At 41.6% G+C, this 13631-nt stretch overlaps 1 protein-coding gene and 1 long non-coding RNA gene across 2 annotated transcripts in view; one reads left to right on the plus strand and one right to left on the minus strand.

Annotated features, from left to right (window-relative positions):
• Nucleotides 1–13631, plus strand: part of PDIA4 (protein disulfide isomerase family A member 4) — a 272038-nt gene that overhangs the window by 193968 nt on the left and 64439 nt on the right. Inside the window, 6 exon segments of the mRNA XM_040431853.1 lie at nt 293–323; nt 325–432; nt 434–452; nt 10543–10562; nt 10564–10587; nt 10589–10699. Of these exon segments, the coding sequence (XP_040287787.1) occupies nt 293–323; nt 325–432; nt 434–452; nt 10543–10562; nt 10564–10587; nt 10589–10699 (313 nt within the window).
• LOC121000999 overlaps nt 11688–13631 on the minus strand; it is a 30479-nt gene continuing 28535 nt past the window's right edge. Inside the window, exon 3 of the long non-coding RNA XR_005778951.1 lies at nt 11688–12935. This is a non-coding gene — a long non-coding RNA (uncharacterized LOC121000999). The remainder of the gene's footprint in view (nt 12936–13631) is intronic.

Below are 13631 nucleotides of genomic sequence, written 5' to 3' on the forward strand. Positions count from 1 at the left end.
ATCGATGGACTTTGTCAAAATTAGCCATGTTGACACAACCTTATCCAGTTACTGCCTGTCGAGCAAAGCTAATTAATTATTGAAACGTTTATTAGAAAATAGATCTTTTTGTCATTCTTGTACTAAGCCTAATTATGTATCTTGTACAGTATATATATCCAGCTAGAATATTACAATACAGAATTGACATGTATCATGAAAGTATACCAACCACAAAACTTGCCACTTTTTCTTTGCTAGTATTCTATCCTTTTTCTGATTATTTAAATGTTTTTCTTGTTTCCTTTATTAGGATTATTGACTTTATGATTGAACAGGCTGGTTCCACCATCAACTTTAGTCCAGACTGGTAAGCAAGTGCAGGAGCACTTGAGAGATGGAAATGATGTCATAGTTATTGGATTTTTCACTGGTAACCATGAAAAGGAATTCTCAGCTTTATCAGGATGCAGGTCAGTAGGTAGAAAGGGGTGGGGGACCCATTACCCCCTTTTTTGAGCCTAAATTGCCACATGACTGACAATAGGTTATGATTTGCCTGGCCAAATGTAATCTCAAACAAGAAGTGTTCTGCTACTTTTGGAAAAATTGTCCATTATAATGTTCTCAAATCTTCAGCTATACATACTTTTAAATTTAGATATGTAAGTTTTTGCAGAAAACTATATGCTGGACCATGATTTCCAGGGTTACCCATACTGCAAAACAGCTGATTGGCAGAGTGTTAGATCCTCTCCGATCAGATATGGATTGCCTGTCTTACGTATTTATAAAGGCTACTGTAAAATCTATTTAAACATTGATGGCCATCCTACTTTTATGTATGATTTTCGGGGCCTGGCGACCGCTGATTGGCAGCATTAAAGGGCCACCTTTAGCATTGTACAGCTGCGTAACAAGCAAGTTGTTGTGCCTTTATTAGCAGTGCAGTGGATGCTGACCGGCGGGATAAACATTTTAGGTAATCCTGTTAAAGGGGTTGTCTAACTTTTGAAACCCTTTTGGGTCGTTTCCCTCCTAGTCGGACCTATTTAAGGAAACATATTTACCTGTTTCTCCGCTGTTCAGTTCCTTTGGTCCGCCACTCTTTGGCTCCCTGCTTATTAACTTTCTGGAGTGGACGGGGGCTATGTGTGCCACTACAGCTAATTACTTTCCTTAGCGATGATGTGTTCCCCATGCAGCACATCATTGGCTGCATCAGCACCTGTGACCCTTATACACTTGAAGTCAACAAGCAGCAAACTGGAGGGCGGTGGACTAAAGGAGTCGGACAGAGCAGCAAGGAGCAGGTAAGTATGCTTCCCTCCACAGGTCCAACAGTGTGAGGGAGGGCCGCCCAAAAGTGTTTCAAAGGGGAACAACACCTTTAAGGGTTCCTCTACATGGAACATAATTTGAAACAAAAAAATCAGATGCAGAGTTACATGTGGATTTTGTTAGCATATTTGTTGCATATTTTACTTTATGCATTGCAAAGTATGAAATCTATGGTGGAAAACTGCAGCATAAATTGACATAGAAACATAGAATGTGTCGGCAGATAAGAACCATTTGGCCCATCTAGTCTGTCCAATATACTGAATACTTTGAATAGCCCCTGGCCCTATCTTATATGAAGGATTGCCTTATGCCTATCCCATGCATGCTTAAACTCCTTCACTGTATTTGCAGCTACCACTTCTGCAGGAAGGCTATTCCATGCATCCACTACTCTCTCAGTAAAGTAATACTTCCTGATATTACTTTTAAACCTTTGCCCCTCTAATTTAAAACGATGTCCTCCTTGTAGCAGTTTTTCTTCTTTTAAATATTCTCTCCTGTTTTACCTTGTTGATTCCCTTTATGTATTTAAAAGTTTCTATCATATCCCCTCTGTCTCGTCTTTCTTCCAAGCTATACATGTTAAGGTCCTTTATTCTTTCCTGGTAAGTTTTATCCTGCAATCCATGTACGTACTAGTTTAATAGCTCTTCTCTGAACTCTCTCCAAAGTATCAATATCCTTCTGGAGACATGGTCTCCAGTACTGTGCACAATACTCCAAATTAGGTTTCACTAGTGCTCTGTAGAGCGGCATGAGCACCTCCCTCTTTCTACTGGTAATGCCTCTCCCTATACACCCAAGCATTCTGCTAGCATTTCCTGCTGCTCTATGACATTTTCTGCCTATCTTTAAGTCTTCTGAAATAATGACCCCTAAATCCCTTTCCTCAGATACTGAGGTTAGGACTGTATCACTGATTTTATATTCTGCTCTTGGGTTTTTACGCCCCAGGTGCATTATCTTGCACTTATCAACATTCAATTTTAGTTACCAGATTTTTGACCATTTCATAAATGCTTTTCCATTTGGTGTATCCCTCCAGGAACATCAACCCTGTTACAAATCTTTGTGTCATCAGCAAAAAGACACACCTTACTATCGAGGCCTTCTGCAATTTAGCTGATAAAGATATTAAACAATATGGGTCCCAGAACAGATCCCTGAGGTAACCGACTGGTAACAAGACCGTGGTCTGAATATACTCCATTGACTACAACTCTCTGTCCCTCAGCCACTGCCTAATCCATTCAACAATATGGGAGTCCAAACACAAAGACTGCAATTTATTGATAAGCGATGTCTACTGCACCCCCGCCATTTATTATTTTAGTCACCCAATCAAAAAAATCTATAAGATTAGTTTGACATGATCTCCCTGAAGTAAACACATGCTGTTTTTCATCTTTCAATCCATGGGATTTTAGATGTTCCATAATCCCCTCCTTAAGTATGGTTTCCATTAATTTCCCCACTATTGATGTCAGGCTTACTGGTCTATAGTTGCCCGATTCCTCCCTACTACCTTTCTTGTGAATGGGCACAACATTTGCTAATTTCCAATCTTCTGGGACGACTCCTGTTACCAGTGATTGGTTAAATAAATCTGTTAATGGTTTTGCTAGTTCACCGCTAAGCACTTTTAACAGCTTTGGGTGTATCCCATCAGGCCCCTGTGACTTATTTGTATTAATTTTAGACAGCTGACTTAGTACCTCTTCCTCTGTAAAGACACATGCATCAAAAGATTCATTAGACTTCCTTCCTAACTGAGGTCCTTTTCCTTTGTAAAAACTGAACAAAAGTATTCATTGAGGCAGTCAGCTAGTTCTTTATCTTCTTCCACATACCTTCCAATTGTTTTTAATTTGGTAATTCCTTGTTTTAGTTTCCTTTTTTCATTTATGTATCTGAAGAATGTCTTATCGCCTTTTTTCACTGACTGAGCTAATTTCTCTTCTGCCTGTGCTTTAGAAGCTCTTAGAACTTGTTTGACCTCTCTCTGCCTAATCTTATAAATTTGCCTGTCATCCTCGGTTTTGTTTTTAATGATTTTGGCCACTTCTGCTGAGTACCACAGCGGTCTCTTTCTTTTTTTGCTTTTTTTTTTACCAAATCTCTTTTTATTATGCAACAAGTCATATGATGCAGTACAATGGCAGTTAGCCAGTTACAAAATGAGGAATACATCAAGTGTACACATAGCAAAGTACATGCGACGAGATATGTTAACCAACATAGAATATCAGTAGTTGTAGAATAAACTAGTGGAAATATAACGGTGGACTAGGTGAAATACATGTGCCTAAGTGTCATAGGGTTTATGTATAAGGATAAAAGCAGGGGTCTGTAGATCCTTTAGAGAGGGAGCTATCGTGTCGCTCCGTAACAGAGGCTAAGGAGGACCTGAATGCTCAGGGAAGAAACCCCCTATAATTCTTCCATCGGCCCCATGTCTTCAAAAAACGATGGCGGGTATGTGTTACCCAGTGGGCTAACTCTTCTAAGCGGTATAACTGGTCCACTCTCTCGACCCAGGCCTCGACAGAGGGGGGCTTATTACTTTTCCAAAGATAGGGAATTAAGAGGCGGGCCCCGGTAATAAGCATTGTTGGTAAGTGGTTTTTGGCGGGGACAAAGGATTTAGGACACCAGAGCAGAATTAATTTAGGATCTAGCACTAGGTCGGTGGAGCAAATTTGGTTAAGGCGTTTGCCCACCTCTGTCCAGAAGGGACGGACCAACGGGCAAAACCACCATATATGAGAAAGAGATCCGATGTCAGAGCCACATCTCCAGCATTGTGCCGGTATCTCAGGATGGAGTTTGTGTAGGAACTGGGGCGTCTTATACCATCTAACCAAAGGCTTGTATGAGTTCTCTTGAATCCTTATGCATCTGGTGAATACGTGGGAGTGAGCTAAAATAAAGGCTTTCTCCGGGTCTGAGAGGGAGATATTAAGCTCATTCTCCCACGCGGCAAGGAAGCACAACTCGGGTGGCATGAAGGAGAGTAGCGATTTATAGATCATTGATAACCCATGTGGAGGGGGTTTGGGCTTTTCAAGCAGGATCTCTAGCCAGGTCGCAGATCCCTTCAGGGGACTTGGTAGGTTGAGTTTTTTGATGTCACGTCTAAAATCTAGGATATGTAAAAAGGGAGCGTTTTTTTGTTTTGGTAGAGACAAGACATTGTCCCAGTCGAGACTGCCATCAATACGTAGCACTTCCTTCAAGGGTGTGCCTTTTAAGTAGTGCCCAAATTCCAGAGGGATTTGAAACTGAAGAGTGGATATATGGTTAAATCAGTGTTGTTTGGGAGGGGAAATTTTAAAGCCCGTGATTTAAACATTTCAGACCAGACACACAGAGCCCCTTTTAGGGTTACCAGGTTTGAAACAGAGCCTGAGTAAGGTCTAATTCCCCAGAGGGCCAAGGATTTATTTTCTGAAAGCAAGGAAGTTTCAAGCTCCGCACATAGGTTTTGGGGAGTATCGCAAACGAGAGAGGCATCTATCGCTTTGTGTCGCTTTGTAATATAGGCGAATGTCTGGCAAGCCGAAGCCTTTCTCTAGTCAGGGTAAGATATGCTATCCTAGCTGGCTTACCTCCCCAGAGAAAGGACGAAAATAGTCTACGCGTTTCTGTGAAGAATCTCTGTAGCAGCCGAATTGGGAGGACTTGTAGAAGATATAAGAACTTGGGCACTACATAAGTTTTAAGGTAATTTTTCTTCCCTAACCAGGAAATAAACGGGAGTTTGAGTGATGTAAGTTGGGAGCGGATCTTGTGGAGAAGGGTGGCGTAATTGAGAGAGTATAAGTCTTTGGGGTTTGGTGGGATCCGGACCCCAAGGTATGTGAGGCTCGTGGACGTCCATGAGAATGGGGTGAGGGACTTAGAACATAGAAACATAGAATGTGTCGGCAGATAAGAACCATTTGGCCCATCTAGTCTGCCTTCAATTTAGTTACTAGATTAGGAGGACAGGAAACATTCATAGCCACCGATTTTGTGTAATTTATTTTAAAATTGGATATATCTCCAAATTCCGAGAAAATGGAGAGCAGCTTGGGGAATGAGTTAATAGGATTTGTTGTGAAAATGAGCAGGTCATCTGCAAAAGCAGCTGTGGTGTGAGCTTGCTGGTTAGGTGTTATATCCAGGATCTCGTGCTCTTGCCTTATCCTGCAAAGAAGGGTCTCCATCACAATGACGAAAAAAACAGGTGAGAGGGGGCATCCCTGTCGGGTCCCATTGCTTATGCTGAATGGGCACGACAAGGTACCGTTTATTTTTTATTCTTGCTGAAGGGGAAGAATAGAGAGAAAAAATCGCTTGAACGAATTTTGATGGAAAACCAAAGCCCGACAGGGCGGCCGACATGAAATGCCAGCTCACCCTGTCAAAGGCCTTCTCTGCGTCGGTGCTCAACAGAGCCAAGGGAGTACAAGATGAACGGGCCCAGGATATCAAGCGAAGAAGTAGGATTGTATTCTCCTTTTCTTGCCTGCAAGCAACAAATCCTACCTGCTCACGATTGATTATATCAGGAAGGACGTTTTGTAACCTTTGGGCCAAGACCTTCGCCCACCACTTCACATCAGTGTTGAGCAAAGATATAGGCCGGTAGCTGCTGCAAGATAAGGGATCTTTGCCCTCCTTGTGGATGATGGAGACATGGGCCTCCAGGGATTGGGATGGGAGAGAGCCACCCCTCATTAGGGATTCACATAGTCCCCTGAAGTGCGGTATTAGAGTGTCTCGGAAGGTCTTATAGTATTGGATCGTAAAACCGTCTGGGCCCGGACTCTTCCCAGCAGGGATAGAACTAAGCACTTTGGTAAGTTCCTCATCTGTTATCGGGGTTAATAACAATGATGAGTGTTCGGCGGACAATGATGGCAACTTCAGGGAACTAAGGAATTTAGTCGTGGCAAACTGAAGTGAGTGCGGATGGGAGAATGTGGTGAGGGGTATGTTTTATATAAGTTTTTATAGAAGTTTCGGAATTCCTTAGCAATATCTGCCGTAGTCTTGAGGAGTACTCCCTTGGAGTCTTTTATCCCGTGGATATAGGCATCTGCGTATTGTTTCTTAATCAAGGCAGACATCAGCTTATTGCCTTTATCCCCATGGGCATAAGTTTTAAATTTGGCTCTAAACAGGAGTTTTGCTGATTTAACGTTTAAAAGGTTCTTAAGTTCAGTCCGGAGGTTGGCTAATTCCAGGCCAGTGTTTCTAGCAAGAGACTGTTTATGAACTACTTCTAGTTTAGAGATCTTAGACAATAAATTGGTACTCTCAGCTAAACGCTTCTTTTTTACCGCAGAGCCTATTGCTATGAGATCGCCCCGGATTCGAGATTTATGGGCTTCCCAGGTTATAGCTGGCGATGTTTGTTTGATCGGGTTTATTAATCTGAAAGTATTCTTGTAGGCTGGAGGATATACGTGTTATGGTGTCGGGGTCGGCTATCAGGATCTCATTCAGTCTCCAGTTCCACTCCCTCTGCGGCAAGTCTCTGATGTAAAAACGTAAATAGATGGGGGCATGGTCAGACAAGGTAATGCTACCTATAGTAGCTTCTGTCACTAAGAATAAGTGGGCGGCAGGGAAAAGAAGATTATCTATTCTAGTGTAGGAAGATCTAGCTGGCGAGTAGAATGTAAAATCCCTGCACGTAGGGTGAAGGGTCCTCCATGCATCTGAGACACCCAGTGCCCGGAGTTGATTTCGTAAGCGACCTAATGGTTTCTGGGATATATGCGATCGTCTAGAGGAGGAGTCTAGTTTGGGTTCAATAGGGAGGTTAAAATCACCTCCAATAATAACAATCCCTTGTTTCACATCAGACAATGTCTTTAAGGTCCGAACAAGCCACTGAGAAAGTTGCTTATTAGGGGCGTAGAGATTTGCAAGGGTTACTTAAGTGCCTGCAATCATACCTTTTACAATTAAGAATCTGCCTTCTGGGTCAGCAATGACGTCAGTATAGCAAAACGGTAGGTGTTTTCTGATGGCAATACTGACGCCCCTACTGGCCACAGAGTGAGTGGCATGGATCCACTGCGAGAAACAGCGTTTCGGAAAGTTTGGGATTTTGCCTGTTTTAAAATGGGTTTCCTGGAGAAAGGCGATGGATACCTTTTCCTTGAATAAAAGTGATGTTATCTGGGAGCGCTTCCTAGGCTCGTTTAGACCACGGACATTGAAGGATGACACTATGATATCAGTCATGGTACATAGTCTACATAAACAAGAATAGCATATGGTCCCTTGAATGTATAGGATCTGGATAGGTATAGGGGGAAAAAAACATGAACAGGTAACAAATAATCGCAATGGATGAGCAAAAACCAGAGGATTGAAAGCTCCAACGAGCTCCAGCTGAGTTCAGGAGAGAAAATATTCACAAATGAACTCACCGGAGCGGGGCCTCGTGGAGCCTCCGAGGGTCTAAAGGAGACAATCGGGGAAGTTTAAGAAGTGTATCAGTACCAATAAGGGAGCTGACCAAGCCCCATAACATATAGGGAACATGAAACTTATAACTGGAGCAATCTAAGCTCGCATTAGAGAAGCGGTAGTAGCCGCCTAAAAAGTTGGTCATAGATGGTGAGACCACATTTACAATTAGAACTTATCGGCAAATAAGCAAAGTTTAAGTCCACACTAAACATGTATGACGGTAACTTTCCTTTCCCCTATTACCTAGGGGGAGTCCGCCTAGAAGAATCAAGGAGGGTTATAGCTTGCAGCCGGGAAGCAACCCTTTTTGGGCCTGGTCGGTGTCCCTGGCGAAACCAGCTGCCAGGCATCCATGATGGGATCTTTATGGGTGACATTCCCAACTGCACCCACGCTGCCGTCAAATCTTGGGGGCTTTTGATAACGATGTGCTTCCCGTTCTTTATGATGCTAGGCCAAAAGGGAAAAGCCAGCGGAAAGGAAGCTTAGCTGATTTTAAGGCTTTCAGCAACGGACGTTAGTACACGCCGTTTGGCCAGAGTTGAGGCGCGCTAAATACTTGGAAAAAGGAAATGTCCACACCTTCATGTTGTAGCTTGGGTGAGTCTCTGCTGCTCGGGAGAATGGCCACTGTGTCCACATAGCTAAGCAATCCGCATATGACATCGCGTGGAGGTTCATTTGGTTTTGGTTGCGGTCTGAGGGCCCTATGAATTCTTTCTATGACTATTTGGTCGGCTTCCCTCAGGTCCAAGCAGGATGGTAAAAATCTCCCGCACAACCTTTGGTAAGGCTTTCAAGCCGCCACTCGATTCGGGTAGCCGCGGATTCTGATACTTTTTCTAAGCTGCGGTTTTCTTGGTCCTCAATTTTGAGGAAAAGCTTCATTGAGTAAGTCTCTCTGTTCTTTGAGGGACTCCGCTCGCTTGTTCTCCAAATGACAGCATGGCCTCCTGCGTGTTCTCACAAAGCTACTACTCGGTGGCCAAGGTGTTTGAGATCTTCTTTGATCTCTGAGATATCACTCTTTAGTGGTGACAGAGCTCTCTCTAAGATGTTAGTTAAGTCAAGCCTTTGACATGGGGACCAGCCGCTTTGAGGATCTACGCTCGGAAACATCTGACAGGCTGCCGGCATCTGAGAAGCATCTGAGAAGTTTTCTGCTTCTGAGTGGCGCACCAAGGTCAGCACCCTCTTAGACTCCTCATATGGCGTGCAGGGGAGTCCATTTTCTGCAGGTATTTGTCCATATCGCGTTCTTTGGCCCTCGCCGAGTGTGGTCAGAGGAGTCCTCTAAGCTTCTGCTTGTTGCTTTCCCCATTTGCAGGAGAATAAAACCACTTTTATAAGGGGAAAATGGTCAGGTCGAGTGGAGGAGCTCAAGGATTAAGCCGCCATGGCAGTAACGCGTACAGGCTCCGCCCTTTTTTTGCTTTTACTGAAAAGCCTAATGCAATTTTCTGTTGCCTTCAATAGTGCCCACTTTTAAGTAGTCCTATTTCTCCTGGACTCCATTGAAACTGTTCCAATCTGATAGGGACTCGTATACCACTATCTTAATTTTAGAGAAGTCAGTTTTTCTAAAATCTAAAAACTTTTTTGTTTTTGTGTGGTGTGACTCAGTCACTGTACTTATAGTAAACACACTGACTGGTGATCACTAGATCCTAAGCTTTCTCCTACAGTAATATCAGATACCAAATTCCACTTTGTGAATACTAAATCTAAAATGGCCTCCTTCCGGGTTGGATCTCATCTACTTGCTGTTGAGATAATCCCAGTAGGGAATTTAGAATATCTGTACTCCTGGCAGAACCAGCTATTTTGGTTTTCTAGTTTACATCAGGAAGATTAAAGTCTCCCATAATGATAACTTCCCCTTTCAATGTCATTTTAGCTATTTCCTCAACTAGTAGATCATCTAATTCTTTGACTTGGCTAGGTGGTCTATATATCACACCTACACGAGTTACCTTATGATTATCAAGCTGCAAGGTAACCCAAACTGACTCTAAATTTGTCTCGCTAACTTGTATTAAATTAGATTTGATGCTATCTTCCACATACAGGGCCACCGCTCCCCCTTTCTTGCCTCCTCTGTCTTTCCTATATAGAGAGAACCCTGGTATTGTTATATCCCAGTCATTACTCCCATTGAACCATGTCTCAGTAACAGCCACTAAATCTATATTCTCAGATGCCATTATAGACTCAAGTTCATTGATCTTATTCCCTTAACTGTGAGCATTTGTAGACAAGACTCTGAGCTTGTCATTTCTTAACCTATGTGCTACTGGCATCTTCTGGCATTGTTCCGGGGGGCAGTCGGACTGCTGGATTATCACTCTTTTGCCCCCCTTTCCTAGTTTAAATGCTCCTTAGCAAATACTTTTAACTGTTCACTGAGGACATTCGTTCCCTTGAGAGAAAAGATGCAAACCATCTTTCTTTGTACAGTTCTTTTCCATTTCCAACGAGAGCTAAACATGAGACACAAAGTCAAACCCTTGGTTCAGCACACCATTCACCAAGCCATACATTGAATTCCTTAATGCGCATCTTCCTGTCATGCTGAAGGTTATGCACAGGCAAAACTGCAGAGATCCTTGCGAAAGCAACCCTCCAATGCAGATGGGAAAGGACCTCACTTGCATGTTTACTTTTTTGCATAAAGGCAGAATCTTATCAAAAATGTGCATCTTGTGGAATTTGATTATGTCAATGTTTTCTTTTTAACATCTATTCCAGCAAATATGTTAAGAGATGACTTTCAAGTTTTACCATGCCTTCAGCTTCAGAAATTGCAAGCTTCTTAAAAGTGCAAACTGGACAGCCTTGTTGTTATTCACCCAGACAGATTTCAGTCAAGTATGAACAAAGAAACACTTGTTTAACATTGAAGTAAGTTGCATATTGATTCCAATGCATTAAATTGAAATTTGTTTGTGTTCATTATTATTCAGTGTGTTCACTGAATGATGATGCAAAATGTCTGAAATGAACCAAAATAATGCTGTTGTAGAGCAATCCCTTAACTTTTCATGACAACCCATTATTGACAGCAACATTTTAGTTTTCTTTTTTCCTCTCCACCTTCCAAGAGTCAGAACCTTTTAATTTTTTACAGGATGAGTTGTATGTTTAAATGGTTTAACATTTCATATGATTATTGAGAAACTGGGGGAGATTTATCAAAAGTGGTACAAAGGAAAACTGGCTTAGTTGCCCATAGCATCCATGAGCTTTGAAAAATGAAAGGTGGAATCTGGTTGCTACGGTCAACTAAGCCAGATTTCCTTTGCACTACTTTTGATAAATTTCCCCACCTGTTTGTTGGGTGGAAGGAAAAAATGCAATTCTGCCATTTGTTTTTTGGATTTCATTTTTAAGGCCTTCCCTATTAATTTCAAACTAAATGATAACCTATGTGGGTCAATATGATTATGGCAATACCACCTGTTAATTTACTGCATCAAAAAATGCTAAACCTTTCTTTAAAAAATAAACAAATTTGTTTTGCCGCAGCATATTCTGACATCCATAACTTTTTTTTTTTTCTGTCAAGGTTGCTGTGTTGGGGGCTTGTTTTTCTGTGGGGCAAGTTGTAGTTTTTATTTGATACACTTTTGGGGTATACACAACTTTTTTGCTATTGGAAAGTGAGGTGACCAAAAAATTAAAATTTTGGCATTGTTTTTTTTTTCATGCCATTCACTGTACAGAATAAATAATGATTGAACTTTTTTTAAAACAAAATCCTTTTTTTTTTTTTCTTTTTTTTTTGTCTTCCTAGGAGGCTTGAACATGAGATAGTGTGATTGTTTGTACAATACACTTCAATACTTCTGTACTGCACATTATTGTCAAGCAACAGTATAGCACCTCTTTTAGGTGCTATCAGTGCTTGCTCTGGATGAGATTACCATGTACAGGACTAGGGTTCCCACGATTCTTCTCCTCGCCCACAGACATTGGGGGTCATTTCTTAAATACCAGCATGGTAACACCTGTCATGTACTGCTGGAGAATGTGTTTAATTTATGACGAGGCGCATCATCCGCCATGCTGTTCACCTAGAATGAAATCTACTTCAACCTCAGGGTTTCAATTTAGACCAGGAGCTGATGGCTCTGCCTACACCACAAACCCATCCCATATCTTCCCAGTGCCAATTCTGGGGTAGAAATACTGCCTGCTTTTAAATATCTGAATATTTCTGTTCTAAAAGTTGCTAAATGAGGACTTTTTTTAATGACCACATTTTCTCTGTTTACTGCTGCTTGAATACCCCTCTATTACAAGATGTAAGGTAGTGTTATGCTTTTTGTCTTTACAAACAACACAGCTCTTCTAATGAGAAACCATTTTGCTGCCCTGCATTTTCAAATTCTCTAAATGGAGAAAAGTATTGGGACAAACCTCTTAATCATTGAATTCAGATGTTTCATTCAGTACCATTGCTGTAGTTTTAAAAAAATTCAAGAACATAGACATTGTCTGCATTTTACAAACATTTGTGAAAGAATGCTTCATTCTAAAGAGCTGAATTCAAGTGTGTTACTGGAATAGGATGCCTTCCCTCCTAGATATTCCACTATCAACTGTGAGTGGTATTCTTGCAAAGTAGAAGCATGTAGGAACCACACATAGTGACAGACCATGTAAAGCTACATAGCAGGATCTCCAAGTGCTGTGGCCCATAGTGCATACATAGTGACTCAATAATTACCTCCTCTAGCATTAACATCAGCACAAAAACTGTGTGCTGGAGGCTTCATTGCATGGATTTCCACGGCTGAGCAGCTGCATGCAAGCCTTAAATCACCCTTTCCGAGGTGTTGGATAAAGTCGTGTAAAGCTCATGACCACTCTACTATGGAGCTGTGAAAAGTTGTGTTCTCTATGTGGCAGTCTGATGGACGAGTCAGGGTTTGGCGATTGCCAGGAGGATGTAACCTACCTGACTATCTCTACTGGTTGTGTAGAGATAATGAGGTTACAGGGTACTGAGTGTCTCATAGTGCCCAAGGGTCTTCAATGCTTTTCAGTACCTCCTCTGGCATTAACATGAGAACATAAACTGTGCACTGGAAGCTTCATGGATTTCCATGGTCAAGCAGCTGTATACAAGCCTTACATCCCTAAGCAAAATAGCAAGCATTGGATAGAGTGGTGTAAAGCATGTTGCCACTGGACTGTGGAGCAAAAAACAAGCCCTCATATGACTATGTAAACAGAAAAATAAAATGGGTATGGCCCCAAGAAGGCAGGAAGTAAAAAAATGAATAGCAAAAACTGAATCGCAGGTAATTTTTCAGTAGCCTCATTACCATAACAGGCAGAATTACATTTATAAGTAACACCTCTATACAAATAACACAGAATCCACCATTCACAATAGGTGATAGATGTCAGTGAGGTCCCCTCCATTCTATTGTCTCTATGCCCCATGTGACTGCTTTCAGATAACAAAGTCATGACATATTTTAGGCCTAGTGGCCACTGTGAAAACTGCATGATTTAGGATTGTTTTTAAATATAGATACGGGCATTAGAAATAGAAAAAATATCACCTAAAATGTCTAAAAGTTTAACATAACTTGATTGATACTATGGGTAATTTTTGGATTACAAATTCTCTGTAAAGGGAATGTCCCATGGTTAAAAATATCAATAAATATATTCAATATGTAATTTAGAGCAACAAAGTATTAATTGTTATTTTTAGAGATGTGGTTTCTATCTGTTTCTAAAAGCACACCCTTGTGTTAAAAATGTGTCGGTCTGTGAAAATCCATCTAGTGAGGCTCTGCACTGGTTACACATGTGCAGTGGAA

This window comes from Bufo bufo, chromosome 5 (assembly GCF_905171765.1).
Source record: "Bufo bufo chromosome 5, aBufBuf1.1, whole genome shotgun sequence".
In the NCBI taxonomy this organism is placed as follows: Eukaryota; Metazoa; Chordata; class Amphibia; order Anura; family Bufonidae; genus Bufo; species Bufo bufo.